The sequence below is a fragment of the Mesoplodon densirostris genome, chromosome 14 (genome assembly GCF_025265405.1).
Source record: "Mesoplodon densirostris isolate mMesDen1 chromosome 14, mMesDen1 primary haplotype, whole genome shotgun sequence".
NCBI lineage: Eukaryota > Metazoa > Chordata > Mammalia > Artiodactyla > Ziphiidae > Mesoplodon > Mesoplodon densirostris.
This window is the reverse complement of record NC_082674.1, coordinates 77,929,251-77,944,607: the sequence shown is the minus strand read 5'-3', so window position 1 is coordinate 77,944,607 and position 15,357 is coordinate 77,929,251. Positions and strand designations below refer to the sequence as shown.

General features: G+C 47.9%; 1 protein-coding gene across 1 annotated transcript in view; it reads right to left on the bottom strand.

The window, feature by feature from the left end:
* The window catches only part of FBLN7 (fibulin 7), a 42,991-nt gene that overhangs the window by 5,327 nt on the left and 22,307 nt on the right, over nucleotides 1-15,357 (bottom strand). Inside the window, 2 exon segments of the mRNA XM_060117780.1 lie at nucleotides 1,328-1,453; nucleotides 11,434-11,604. Coding sequence (XP_059973763.1) covers nucleotides 1,328-1,453; nucleotides 11,434-11,604 — 297 coding nt within the window.

Sequence of the window (15,357 nt, the reverse complement as noted above, 5' to 3'; positions counted from 1 at the left end):
ACCAGGTGAGCAAGAAGCCTTGTTCATGGATCCTGTGAGGACGTGAACTGGCTTCCGATGCTCCTGCTCACTCCTGCCTTCCACTTCCTCGCAGATGTTCCTGGCATGGGGATAATTTCTGTATAAACCGTCCCCTGGGCCTGAGGATCAATTGCCTGAAGGTCCCGACAGCAGAAGCCCTGGCAGTTGGGGCTTAGAACATTCAGTGTCCAGGACCAGCCCCGTTGGGTTGAAAGGGAGCCATTTCTTTTTCCTTCCTGGTTCTAAATAGGGGGAGAAGCAGTGAGGCTGCCAAGAAGGCCCTGTTTCCACATAGGGCAGCCCCAGGGACAGGCGCTGTCAGGGGGCCTCTGGGCTCTTCCTGAGAAAGTGCAGCAGGGTGACTCAGCTGAACGGAATCAAGACACATTAAGCAGCAGATCTCTGGGGACAACATTTAAACCCGACCTTGAGCTGGGTCCAGTGCGAGGATATCAAGTATTGACAAAGCTTGTACTCTCTGGACACCCAATTCCTACCCCCCCACCAAGATTCCACTCAGAAATCAAGACAGTCAGACAGGACACTTCAGGCTTTTCTGGCAAAGGAATAAGACATCTTTAGGTTTTGACTTTTTTTTTGTTTTACTTCATGGCATGCAGGCTCTTAGTTCCCTGACCAGGGATCGAACCTGCACCCCCTGAAGCGGAAGCATGGAGTCTCAACTGCTGGACCGCCAGGGAAGTCCTGGTTTTGATTTTCTTATATAAGAAATGTTGGCTGCAGCATAGTGTAGAACCGCCACCCATCCGCCATAGAGTCCTTACCACTGGATTTTCTTGGCACCTGCAAAAACAGCCACAGTGTGACAGCTAGACCTTCAGGCTGGACAAATGTTGAGACTCAAGTGTGGATCATAACCTCATCACCAGTCGAACGTCTAGTTCATCCAGCTCTGAAAATACTTTGGCCTGTGTCAGTAACTACGAATTTTGCAGGATGGGATGAGAGCATCTGCAGGAGAAGCTGTTTGGCTGACGTGCAGAGGAAAAGTCAACCATGTGAAGGTGGCAGCAAGGGAGCTTCTCAGGCCAAGTTCCCAATCTGGAGGGTTTTCAGGGTGGGGTCAGTCCTTCCACTTGCATTTTCTTCCATAAGAAGGATCAAAACTCTGGTTCCACAAAAGAACTAAACGCCATCTCAAAGAACCACTTCAGGGAACCAGAGGGATCCTTGGATGTAAAACAGAGGACATCCCGCCTGGTCTGCCTTTGGTGACCCATGACCAGGGTCCTACTTCTCTCTCTGCAGCAGACCATCCTCCCCCAGCCCCACAGCCGCTACGTACCAGTCTGGGCCTGATGCTGACAGCGGCTCCCCGTCCTTCCCGGAGGACAAATGCATTTGTACTGGTTGACGCCTTCCACACATGTGCCACCATGCTGACAAGGCTGGCTGGAGCATTCGCTGATATCTAGGAAAATAAATACGTTTCCAATACAGGTATGTGAGTTCTACTTCTAAAATGAACAAACAGAAAACAAAGATGGGGTCACTTTCTTTCCATGGCAGGTGACTCCAGTTTGTCACCTCCCCACTCTGCTCATGCCACGGCCCCTCCCAGCAAGAGCAAGAGCTGGGAGGGGGCCAGTGGGGCTGAGACCTAGCCTACCCTCCATTCAGCAGGCCACGGATCCTGGCACACGCGGTGCCCACCTGGAGCTCTGCCTGTGGGAGCTGGCCCATCACCCAGCTGTGTTCCACCCAGAGGCACCATTTTCTAATTTGCAGCGTAGACGCTGTAGCGGGGCAGAGGCAACTACGTGTGGCCTGTGCCCCCATTGCCTTTGCGTCGAGCCTTACAGCTCCCCAACTCTGCCCCTATCAACCAGCTCCCAGGTAGAACACCTTCTGAACAAGAACTCAATTCAGAGGGTTATAAGAGAGAGGCGTGGCCCATCAGAATGTCCAGAGATGGGGAAAACGAACTCTTTCCCAATTCCCACCCAGACACCCTCCTGTGCTCATTATTTCCTGTGCGACCAGGGAGGAGTTAATCTTGACCTTGACATTTCTTTAATGTCGGAAAAGGGAAATGTTCTTTGCTCATATACACAATGGTCCTGTAGGAAATACATAGAAAGATATATGAAACACGTTTAAAATTTTAATAGGTTTAGGGACTTCCCTGGCGGTCCAGTGGTTAGGACTCAGCGCTTTCACTGACGGGGGCCCAGGTTCAATCCCTGGTCGGGGAACTAGGATCCTGCAAGCCAAGTGGCGTGGCCAAAAAATATGATAGTAATAAAGTAAAATAAAAATTTAATAGGTTTAATAGGTTTTAATAGATTTTTCTCTGTGTTGTAGATTACAGGTAATTTTTGCTTATTTTTTTATACTCTTCCGTTTTTCCACAATAAATTTTCTAATGAGAAAAAATGATTTTTTAAGACCCTCGGCCCACATCTGCTTGTTGTGAGCTCCTTAAGCCCAGTTTTAATGCACAGAGCACAGGCCATTTCCACCAGGGAGGAAAGGTTTGTCAGTTCCCTGACTTGACCACAGCATCTTGGGAAAGAAAACTGGAAGTACCTTCTTGTTGGCATAAGAGCATCCTTTCCTGCTGTGTCTATCAGGAGGGAGGAAAAGGTGCTTTGCTCCTGATGAGAACAGCAGCCTTCCTGTGGGTGGGTTGGCAGGGACTTTGGCTTCTCCTCAGCCTCCTCGTAATTGGGATGTTATGTAGACGATTACATGGATTCTATTAATCGTGAAAGGACCCAGACCATCCAAATGCTGCTATCCCTGGAGAAGGAGCCATTCCAATTCCTCAGTAACCTCAGCCTGGGGAGGGGAACCTCAGCGATTGCCCCCTCTATGTTCTGTTTTCAGATGACTGGTTTCCAGGGATGTGTCTGGAACGACACAAATGCCCCAGAGCTTGGAATTCCTGTTTCTGCCCATTGTCCAGCACCATCATTGCTCCCCAGCAAAGTCTGAAAGTGGGCACATCACTAGGCTGGGAAGTTATGGGCAGAGAGCCAAAGACCGTGAACCGGAGAATCTTTCGGTTTGGCCCCGGGGCGGTGACCAGCGCCATTGTCTGTCCCCTGCTGGGCTTCCAGTGGAAGGCACTGAGTCTAGCTGCACCTGGCTGGTGTGGGTGTGGGTGTGCATAGGGTGGGATGGAATCATTGGCTTGATCGAGAAATGCAGAGGTGCCCCGCTCCCGTCTGCATCTTGTTCCCCAGGATTTTCATTTCTAGACAGGCTCCATTCGACTCTCTTTATTTCTTATCTTGATACAACGTCAGGCATTCCATGGTCTGATGTCCAGTTCTGGCGCCCCATCTGTGACCTGATTGAGGTACAGTTGTCATCACATTCTTATCTGTCCAAGCTGTGGCATTTAGCTAAATGCATGGCGACTTCAGAGCTATAAAGAAGACACTGGTAGACCTAAATAGACGTTTCTCCAAGGAAAGCATACAGATGGCCAACAGGCACATGAAAAGATGTTCAGCATCGCTAATAACTAGAGAAATGCAAATCAAAACTACCATGAGGTCCCACCTCACACCGGTCAGAACGGCCATCATTAAAAAGCCTACAGGGGCTTCCCTGGTGGCGCAGTGGTTGAGAGTCCGCCTGCCGATGCACGGGACACGGGTTCGTGCCCCGGTCCGGGAAGATCCCACATGCCGTGGAGCGGCTGGGCCCGTGAGCCATGGCCGCCGAGCCTGCGCGTCCGGAGCCTGTGCTCCGCAGCGGGAGAGGCCACAACAGTGAGAGGCCCACGTACCGCAAAAAAAAAAAAAAAAAAAAGCCTACAAATAACAAGCATTTGAGAGGGTGTGGAGAAAAGGGAACCCTCCTACACTTTTGGTGGGAATGTAAATTGGTGCAGCCATTATGGAAAACAGTATGGAGGTTCCTTATGGTAGAGTTATATGATCAGCAATCCCACTCCTGGGCATGTATCTGGAAAAGACGAAAACTCTAATTTGAAAAGATACATGCACCCCAATGTTCACAGCAGCACTATTTTTTTTTAATTTATTTTTACTTTTTAAATTTTTGGCTGCGTCGGGTCTTTGTTGCTACACGCGGGCTTTCTCTAGTTGTGGTGAGCGAGGGCTACTCTTCGTTGCTGTGCACAGGCTTCTCATTGTGGTGGCTTCTCTTGTTGAGGAGTACGGGCTCTAGGCGCGCGGGCTTCAGTAGTTGTGGTACGCAGGCTCAGTGGTTGTGGCGCACAGGCTCTAGAGCACAGGCTCAGTAGTTGTGGCTCACAGGCTTAGTTGCTCCACGGCATGTGGGATCTTCCCGGAGCAGGGCTCGAACCCGTGTCCCGTGCATTGGCAGGCGGATTCCCAACCACTGCGCCACCAGGGAAGTCCCCATAGCAGCACTATTGACAATAGCCAAGGCATGGAAACAACCTAAGTGTCCATTGACAGATGAACTGATAAAGAAGATGTGGTATATAAACAATGGAGTATTACTCAACCATAAAGAATGAAATATTGCCATTTGCAGCAATATGGATGGACCTAGAGATTATCATACTAAGTGAAGTAAGTCAGAGAAAGACAAACATTATAGGATACCATTTATATGTGGAATCTAAAAAAAAGAATGCACATCAACTCATTTACAAAACAGAAACAGATTCACAGACATAGAAAACAAAATTATGGTTACCAAACGGGAAAGGGACAGGGGAGGGATAAATTAGGAGTTTGGGATTAACATAGACACACTACTATGTATAAAATAGATAAACAACAAGGTCCTTCTGTATAGCACAGGGGAACTATACTCAATATCTTGTAATAACCTATAATGGAAAAGAATCTGAAAAATTATATATATATATATCCGAATCACTTTGCTGCACACCTGAAACTAATACAATATTGTAAATCAACCCTACTTCAATTAAAAAAAAAAGAGGGTACTGGCAGAGACTATGGAGAGGCTGGAAAGCCAAAAGCATGGATGATAATTCCATTTTAATCTGTTTACTGAGCACTTACTGTTTCCCTGGAATTAAGCTAAGTGTTTTACATGCATGAGCTGATTTTTCCTTTTATTTCTGTTTCCTGTTGTTTTATCATCTTGCTTCAAATTTTCCGTTTCTCCAATCACCTCATTTCTAAGGTTTTCTGATTTTTATTTATATTGTCCTTTCATCGTTTTCATCTTTTTAAAATTTCTTTCCACTTGTTTGGAAATGCTAGGTTACAGTTTTCATCTTTTTTTATGGTCATGTCTTTCTGGGATTTCTTCATTGACTGTAGAGGGTTTATTCTCTGTTTTCTTATAATAATTTGTATGGAATTTGGCAAGAGTCCTGTTCTGTTACTCATATTGAGCGGAAATAAGTTTTCCCGCATAGCTTTCCTGACTTCCTGACTCTTAATCTCCCCCTTTAGTTGTTTGTCAGGGTGGCTCATGCCTTCTCTGCTCCGCCCCATCCTCTCTCTTACTTTTACCTGGACCATCCCTTTCATTCTTTTGCGCCGATTTTCCTTGTTGGGCTCAATTTGGATTCTCCTCCTATTCGAGTCTCCTCCACACTGGAGCTTTGAAGTGAGAAGTTTCCAGAGATCCTTGGGGCCAGATTGCTCCAGCCACTGAAACTTCTTGATGCAAAGATGAACCCCACACCTGAGAAAATTGACCCAGAAAGACCAGTACTGAGCCGGATCCCAATACAATTATTGGATTTTCAAGAAAAATTTAAAAATCCTTTGGGCATCCAGGCACAAAGACTTATGATAGCAACAACAATATCAGTTAAAACAGGAGACGTGGAAGAACACATTTAAGATACTGAAGAAAATGTGAGACAGGTATTTGATGTCCAACAGTCGTTGGCTGGTAAAGCTGTACACTTTTTGAAAGTGTAAGAACTCAGGGAATTGCCCCCCTGAGTCCCTCCTTCAAGGAACTACTGGAGAGAGGTCAGCATGAGGACAGTGATGCTTACCAAGGCTCAGCATCACAGGAAGAGAGATGACGGACAGCAGGGACTTCCCAGCAGAAGTATGTACCGCCGCTTTGCCCAAACAGTACAAAAATCTCACCAGAATCTGATCAAGCCTCTGGAGTTAGCTGCCAGTTTATAAGAAATACAGAGACCAAAAACTTACAAACTTCCAGTCATAAGATAAGTACTAGGCATATAATGTACAACGTGATGACTGTGGTTAACTCTGCTGTGTAGTATATTTGAAAGGGAGTAAACCCTAAGAGTTCTCATCACAAGGGAAAAAGAAAACTTTTTTTTTGTATCTGTAGGAGATGATGAATGTTAACTAAACTTCTTGTGGTAATCATTTCACAATATATGGAAGTCAAGTAGTTATGCTGTACACCTTAAACTTACGCAGTGCTGTATGTCATTATATCTCCGTAAAACTGGACACACAGACAAAAGAAATGCAGGTCATGTTAAATGACCCCACAGGGATGCAGTGAGCAAGATCAAGGCTGTGGGAAACAACCCATTTTCTTCAACAAATAAACTGCAAAGGAATGGGAGACGGGGAAGAGGAGTTGTCTTCTTCAAGACGACGATGGATTGAAAAGGTGTAGGAGACACATCAACCAACTGCAACGTATGGAACTTATTTGGACCCTGGTTCAAACAAAGTGTTAAAAATATGAGAGACAATTGGAGAAACGTTTACCCTGACTAGATATTTCAAGATATTAAGGGATTTGCTGTGTTGATAATTACTGGGCTATGAGTAGCTGAGAACCATTAAACTATTCTTTTTACTTTTGAATGTTTGAATTTTTTCATAATGAAAAATGTTTTAAGATTGCTTGTCTTGATGAATGGATAAAGAAGATGTGGTATATATATATATATATATGTGTATATATATATATATATATGTGTATATATATATATATATATATATATATATATATATATATATATACACAATGGAATATTACTCAAGCATGAAAAAGAATGAAATAATGCCATTTGCAGCTACATGGATGGACCCAGAGATTATCACACTAAGGGAAGTAAGTCAGGCAGAGAAAGACAAATACCACACTGTGGCAGTGGGGGGGGGTGGAATGAGAGGTTGGAATTAGCAGATGCAAACTATTACATATAGAAGGGATAAACAACATGGTCCTACTGTAGAGCACAGGGAACTATATTCAATATCCTGTGATAAACCATAATGGAAAAGAAAAAAAGCTTGCTTGTCTCAGCATTGGTTATGATTATAGAAGCAACAGAGGAATAGTTAAGTATAGAATAGCCCTTATGAGGAAGTGCTTCATAATCATTAAAAGTTATGTTTAGAAAGAAGAGTTAATGGAGATTAACTTGTGTTAATATCTACACACAGAAGATGTTGAATATGTAAAATTTGCATATGTCTGCTTAGATAAAAGTCTGGAAGGAAATTCATAGTTTCTAAATATAATCCCCCATTCATTCATTCACTCACTCAAGCATTTGGTAAATCAGCCAGCCAGTCAGTTTCACAGTAACTAATTATCAAGTGGCTACTACATCAGAGGTCTTTCAATTGATGTTTAAAGGTCTCTGAGGAAGGGCCTCATGATATGAAGGCAAGGGAACTGAAGCTGTGCTCTATTCTGACTCCAAGATAACCTTCCAGACACCAAATCCAGTGCACGACCCTACTTTTCCACAGTCTCGCTGTGGTTTGCCTCTGTGGGCTCTTCCTGTCTCCTTTGCCCTCCTTTGTCTGGGTCCTGAGCTACTTCTTTTTTTTTTTTTTTAGAGGCAGGATCTGATATGAGTTTATTTATTTGTTTATTTTTGGCTGTGTTGGGTCTTCGTTGCTGCGTGCGGGCTTTCTCTAGTTGTGGCAAGCAGGGGCTACTCTTTGTTGTGGTGTGCGGGCTTTTCATTGTGGTAGCTTCTCTTCTTGCAGAGCACAGGCTCTAGGTGCGCGGGCTTCAGTAGTTGCAGCACGTGGGCTCAGTAGTTGTGGCTTGCGGGCTCTAGAGCACAGGCTCAGTAGTTGTGGCGCACGGGCTTAGTTGCTCCGTGGCACGTGGGATCTTCCCGGACCAGGGCTCAAGCTCATGTCCCCTGCATTGGCAGGTGGATTCTTAACCACTGTGCCACCAGGTAAGTCCCTTGAGCTACTTCTTTTCTCTCTCTACCCTCTTCTCTGGGTGCTCTTATCACTGTCCATGGATTTAAACACCATCATTATGCTAATATTTTCCAACTGCTTCTCTCTGACCCTCCTTTGCCCTTGACACCAGACTTTACATCCAACTGTCCACCTAACTCTATTGGGAAAGAAAGTCTTTGGCCCCCCACTGGGCCTGGGACACTCCCTCAACATGAGATAAAGCATCCCCACAGCCTATGCTGGGTTTACCACCTCATGTGGCCATATCTTTCCCTGCTTCCTGCTCCACCAGTGCTCTTTTGTTCTGCTGAAGTTGTTATGTCGATGGCCCTCAGGCACGCCCTCAGCTCCAGTGTTTCAGCTTCCTTGGGGAAGTGGAGGGGCGGGGAGAGGGTCCATCCACTGCATGCAGGTGAGCTGCCCCGTGCAACTGCTGCTGAGAGAGACCCACTCACCCTGGGGGACGGACGCCCACGGCTGGAGCTGATCTTGCTCTGTCTACTCTGTATGAGGACAGCGTTGCTCCAGCCAGGGCCCGACTGCTTTGTGTTTTCCTTGGCGACACCAACACCGAGATGCAGTGGGCAGAAAGTGCTTGGAGCCTCACTGGGACTGGTAACCAGGGCACGGCACTGTGCCCGATGGTCTCCATGGGTTGAATGTATGGATCTCTACTGGGATGTTGCACAGACATGTTAACGTGACCAAAATGGAATTCTGTCAACAACCTACACACAGGTTATTTAAAACAAACCTACTAATTTACATTCCCACCAAGAGAAAAAAGAATGAAATAATGGCCAGTTGCAGCCACACGGATGGACCTAGAGATGATCATACAAAGTGAAGTAAGTCAGACAGAGAAAGACAGATATTACATGATATCACTTATATGTGGAATCTGAAAAGATAATACAAATCAACTCACAAAACAGAAACAGACTCACAGACATAGAAAACAAAATTATGATTAAAAAGGGGATACGGGAAGGAATGGGTAAATGAGGAGTTGGGTTTAGCAGATACACATTAGTATATATAAAATAGATAAACAAGAAGGATTTTCTGTGTAACACAGGGAACTATATTCAGTACCTTGCAATAACCTGTAATGGAAAAGAATCTGAAGCCGTACATCTGAAACTAACACAGTATTATAAATCAACTATAGCGAAATAAACACAACAACCAAAAACAAACCTACATGTGTCGCTGGGTCTTCATTGTCTCATGCACCCTGTCTGGGAGCCTGGGAGCCTTGCCTTCTTTTCGTGCTCACATCCCACATGGGATAAGTTCTATCAGTTCTGTCTCCAAGTTTACTTTCAGTCTCCCGGGCTGTATCTCTGCCCTGGACCTGCTAACAGCCACCTAAGTGCTTTCCCAGTGTCCATCTCTTCTAGTCACCTCTAGTGCATGTCTACACAACAGCAACATGCCCATCCAATCAGCACATCCCTCTTCTTAAACCTGCTTATTGTGCTCGGATCTAAAACGCCACCAACAGCACGGCCCCTATGGCTACAAGAGCTGGCCTATGAGTCTCTCCACCTGGACTCACTCACTCTCAGCTCACACGCTGCTCCAGCGACAAGGTTCTATATTTTATATTTTCGTTTCCTCAAACATGCCACATCCTTCCCTTTGTCAGGGCCTTTGCATGTGTCACCCCCTCTTCCTGGAATGGCATCCTCCTCAGGCCGCCCGTAAGTCACCATCATCACATGGCTGGATCCCGCTCATCCTTTCAGTTTTTGTCACCCGCTTAGAGCGACCCTCAACTGTCCCTCACCCCATGGGATTTATTCCCAGTCCCTTGTTAGACCCCTTCGAAGCACAGACCACAAATGTCGATTTGGTGACCTGTCTTGCTTACACCTTGGAGTGTGAGCCCTGCGAGGCTGGGCAGTGTCTGTTAGATTCAGCATTGAATCCCTAACACGATGCTTCGTGCATAGCTGGTACCCAGTGAAAACTGGTTGAATGAATGGATGAATGAAGGTTTAAAAAAAGGGAGGGTGGGGATGACGAATGAAAACAATTCTTTTTTCCCAGCATGGCGGTAAGGGACAAGGGTATTTATTTCTCTCGTGTTGTTTTTTGGTTACCCATGTTGTCAAAGGGACAAGGTCTGTGGCTATGATTTCCTCAATTCAGGAAGCTTCAAATCTTCAAAACATGCTCTTCTGAGTAAGAAGGGAAAAAGGGAACTAATCCAGGAAGCTAAATGGCTGTTTTCCATCCTAGAGTTCTGGAGCCTACCTCTGCCCACTGAGGTTTTTTTTTTTCTTTTTGCGGTACACGGGCCTCTCAGTGTTGTGGCCTCTCCCGCTGCGGAGCACAGGCTCCGGACGCGCAGGCTCAGCGGCCATGGCTTACGGGCCCAGCCGCTCTGCGGCATGTGGGATCCTCCCGGACAGGGGCACGAACCCGTGTCCCCTGCATCGGCAGGCGGACTCTCAACCACTGAGCCACCAGGGAAGCCCTGACCATATACTTTTAAAAAGCCAACAAATTATGCGTGCCAAAGAAAGTACTGTTTTCAAGCTTAGCACAGAGAAAAGAAGCCTTTTCATGCCTCCCTCTCATCCCAATGGTCTCTCCTGGAGCCTGTCTACACCAAGTCCCAAAGCAGTCACAAAGGACACCTGAGAAATTTCCTCAACCCTACAGATCACCAAGAGGCTCACCAGTAAACTACAGCCCCAGAACAAAGCAGCCCAGAGGAGGGACATTTCCCTGCAGTACCTCTTCTTTTTTTTTTTTTTTTTTGCGGTACACGGGCCTCTCACTGTTGTGGCCTCTCCCATTGCGGAGCACAGGCTCCAGACGCGCAGGCTCAGCGGCCATGGCTCACGGGCCCAGCCGCTCCGCGGCATGTGGGATCTTCCCAGACCGGGGCACGAACCCGTGTCCCCTGCATCGGCAGGCGGGCTCCCAACCACTGCGCCACCAGGGAAGCCCTGCAGTACCTCTTCTTGCCCCTCCCCTAACCCACTTCAGAAGACTTCTTGCCCCAACTCTGGGTCAGAGTGTATGGTATGAATCAGTTGAGCCTGTCCCCCCACTGTGTGGCCTTGGGCAAGTTCCTTCACCTCTCTGTGCCTCAATTTCCCCATATGCAAAACAAGAAGACTCAATCGTTGGGAGGGTCTGGCAAGGGCTTATGTAGATAGATGCCAGCCCAAGCCAGGCTGTGGTCATCAGACACGCTGGCTGCTGTTCTGCGGTTGAGGAATCAGGCAGAAAAGTGTCCCCCGGAATGACCCTTCCCGTCTGGCGGGCCCCTGGGGAGGAAGGACCGTACCTCTACAGCGGGGCCGCTCTCCCGTCCAGGTGCCGTTGGGAAGACACACCACGCTGCTGGGCCCTACCAGCCGGAAGCCAGCGTTGCAGGTAAAATGGACTTCGTGATCCACTAAGTACTTGCTCCCAAACTTTCTGCCATCCGGAGGGGTGCTCAGAGCAGGGCAGGAAACTGTAAGGAAAAAGAGAAGGCCCACAGCCGTTTAGATATCACTCTGGATGACAAGGCTTCTCACCCTCAGTGCCTTGAGGTTGAGTGCCTGCTCCGGGCTGTGCACTGGGCTGCACATTTTATTTTTTCTTATTTTTTTGGCTGCACTGCGCGGCTTGCGGGATCTTAGTTCCCCAAGCAGGGATCGAGCCCGGGCCCCCAGCAGTGGAAGCACAGAGTCCTAACCAGTGAACTGCCAGGGAATTCCCTGGGCTGCGTATTTTACATACCACGTGTCACCGAACCCTCAAAGCACTCTTGGGCACAGGTAATGCATGCCCGCTTGGTGACAGATGAGGAGACCGTAGCTCAGAGACTCCCAGGGTCGTGGGCAGGGCCTGGCAGCCTGGGAGGGTGGGAGCTGGGACCCCCCACCACCACAGGGCCCTCCCTCTCGCTCTGCCCTCTCAGAGCCCCAGCCGTACCCGGGGTTTCCTTGGTTCTCCTGAACAGGCTGGGCTCAGCCCCACCTCCAGGCCTTGGCTTTTGCCCTTCTCTCTGCCTGGAATGTTCTTTCCCCAGAACTGCCCATCTCTGGCTGCTTCTCACTCTCCAAGTCTTGACCCGAATGCCCTCCACCTCCCAGAGTGTTCTCTCACCACCATGTCCTGCTCAAACCTCCCCTGTGAGCTCACTTTGCTTTCTTCTAGCACGTGTAACTGTTGGCCTTATCTTATTGACACGCTTGTTTCCACATTTGTTGTCAGTTTCTCCCTCAGAACGCAGCTCCAGAGGGCAGGGACCTTGCCCAGCCTCCTGTCCCTGCTGTATCCCGGCACCAGCCCAGTGTCTGGCACATAATGAGTGCCCAGTAAAGAATTCTTGACCAAATGAATGAGTGAAAAATTGTTTACTGGGTTCTTACCATCTGCCAGGCACCATATTAGGAGTCTGACACTTAGTGAACAAAACAGATGAAACCCAGCTCTCGGGAAGAGCCCTTCTAGCAGGGGAGACACGTGATAAGCAAGATCCACAAGCAAATAGCAAGGAGTGACAAGAGGTGACAAGTGTCATGTAGAAAATAAAGTAGGGAATAGTGCTGGGGATGCCAGAGGACGGCTCCATTTGGGTATGGTGGCCGGGGAGGTCTCCCTGGGACAAAATGTTGAATGAGGTGAAGGCATGACCATGCAGATATCTGCGGAGGAGAGAGGGATCCAGCCGGTGCAAAGGCCCTGAGGCGGGTGTGTGCCGGGCAGGTCTGAGGAATGTCCAGGAGACCACCGTGGCTGCAGTGGACAGGATGAGCTGGACAGTAGCTGGGGATGAAGCCAGAGAAGCATCAGGGAGCGACATAGAGCAGTGTCACGTGGCCCAGAAAAGGAAAGAAAAGGCCACGTAACTGGCTCTTGGCATGAGATGGGGTCGCTGGAGGGTCTGAGGAGAGGCAGGAAGTGACCGACCTGTACGCGAACAGCATCACTCTGGCTGCAGCTTGAATGCAATGTCCAGTGCGAGAGAGGACAGACAGGGAGGTAGAAGCCAGAGGCAGGATGAAGGCGGCTCAGCCCAGGGTGGGAGCAGGGAGCCAGGAGCAGTGGCTTCAACCCTGGCTGTGCTGTGAAGGCAGAAGCAATCGGATTTCCTGAAGGACCACCGTGGGCTGGAGAGAGAGGGGAGACGCTCCCCGTTCCTCCTCCACCTGCGGCAGAGTGCCACGCGTGGTCCACGCTTGTCTAAAGACAGAGTGTCCCGAGTTGTGACAGGTTGGGTTTGGATTTAGCTGAGCTGGAAATTCAGAGCCACTTCTAACACGTTTTAAAGTAGGTTCCAAGTGTCATTTGTAAAAATATTTTCAGGGTTTTAGACAGATGAAAACGAAGATATTGCTTGGTAATGAACTTGTAAGCAGGAAGCCAGGATGAGCCCACAACCCAATGCTTGGGCGCTCCCAGCTCGCTGTCTCAGTCCCTGTAAATACACGACTTTATATTTCTCTCTGAAAAATATACTACTGCATTGTGCTGAAAAAGATTCAAAATGCTTTGGGGGAAAGGAGTAGGGTCTCTTTGGGGAAGAGAAATCTTTAAAACCCTCAAAAAAGAAAACCTACCTGCTGGAGCAACTCACAGGTAAATGGTACCAGACTGGATGGAGTCAGTATCTCCACACAGCTCCATAAATGTCAGTAGACTTAATGAATGGATACATATTAATTAAAAATCAATTTGCAGGGACTTCCCTGGCAGTCCAGTGGTTAAGACTTCGCCTTCCGATGCAGGGCGTGCGGGTTTGATTCCTGGTTGGGGAGCTAAGATCCCACGTGCCTCGTGGCCCAAAAAACCAAAACATAAAACAGAAGCAGTATTGTAACAAATTCAATAAAGACTTTAAAAATGGTCCACATCAAAAAATCTTAAAAAAAAAAAAAATAGCAAGCACTTCCCAAATGGGAGCCGAAGGTTTCTGTTGGGTGGAAAGATGTGCCCCTTGGCTGGTTCATTTCATCATGATCGTGTCTTGGTGCGTCTACAGGGCCACAGGGAAGCTGCCTACACCTTCCCGAAGGAGGATAACATGTAAGAATGAGCTTGGCAGTGAAGGTAGCCATGGTTAGGAAGGTAGCTATGGTTAAATTACTGGTGATTTGGGAACATGATTGGAATGAGGGGCCGAGATAAGCCCTAAAGCTGTTGGATTGTGATGTTCCTAGGAAAACAGGAGGGAGATACTTAGAACACAAGCCAGAAAGAGGAAGGCCAAGAATTTTCCAGGACTAGAAATTATTCTTCCTGACTGCCTGCAAATGCCCTTCTAAAAAAAAGGAAAAGATAATTTTCCCACTACGTGCAGTTTGATCTGGAGCAAGCTTCTGGCTTCCCCCGTCACCTGTGTGGCGCCCCCCTCCCCTGCAGGCAGTCCTGACAGCTGCCAGCCCCATGTCCAACACACGAGAGAGACAGGATGCATGACAGCAACTCTTTAAAAAGAGAACTGGCCACTTTGAAAAATCTTGTGTGGTTCAGAGGAGAAAGACCTTGAACCTGGTGACAAGAGGATTAGTAATTTAACCATAGCTACCTTTCTGTATATACTCGTGGACAGGGACCTCTAACGTGGGCAGAGCAGTTGTAGAAATTATCTCCTGCAGGTTCTTCTTGGAAACTCCCAGAAACGGCAGGAGCTCTGATCCCGTGAAAACCGAAAGGATCTGTGTGGGTGAACCTCTAGCAGAAGACAAAATCACCAGAGCTGGGACCCACTACCTCTAACTCACTTCTCTTGGCCTCAGTTTCCCCATCTGCAGGAGAAGGGAAGGATGCCCTGCCTGCCTTTCGGAGTCCGGCTGTGATGAGCCCCACCAAAGGCTGGGGCCTCTCGGCGCTTTGGAAAGTGTGAGGGGTTTGGCCGGCAGGTCTAGCTCTGCACCCGTGGAGCCAAGGAAAACAGGAGTCGACTCAGGGCTGTGGAGACTCTGGATTTGCTACCACAGTCTCTGAAAAGGTAGGAACCCCAACTCAGGAAACTTCATCTCACATCGCAAAGAAGGCCCTTGAGAAATGTGTCTTAAGTGAGTAAATGATGTCAGATACTCCGTAGGTTCACGACTCAGAACAAACATACAACCTTCCACCTGACCCCCATCAATCATCCTGAGGAGAGGCCAGAGGAAATCCAGCCACCCACCCCCGGGCCTTGACAGCATGGAAGCTTGTCACTGGGACAACCAGGAAAAGGCCCAGTGTCTCTCAGTGTCCAACCCCCCAGGGG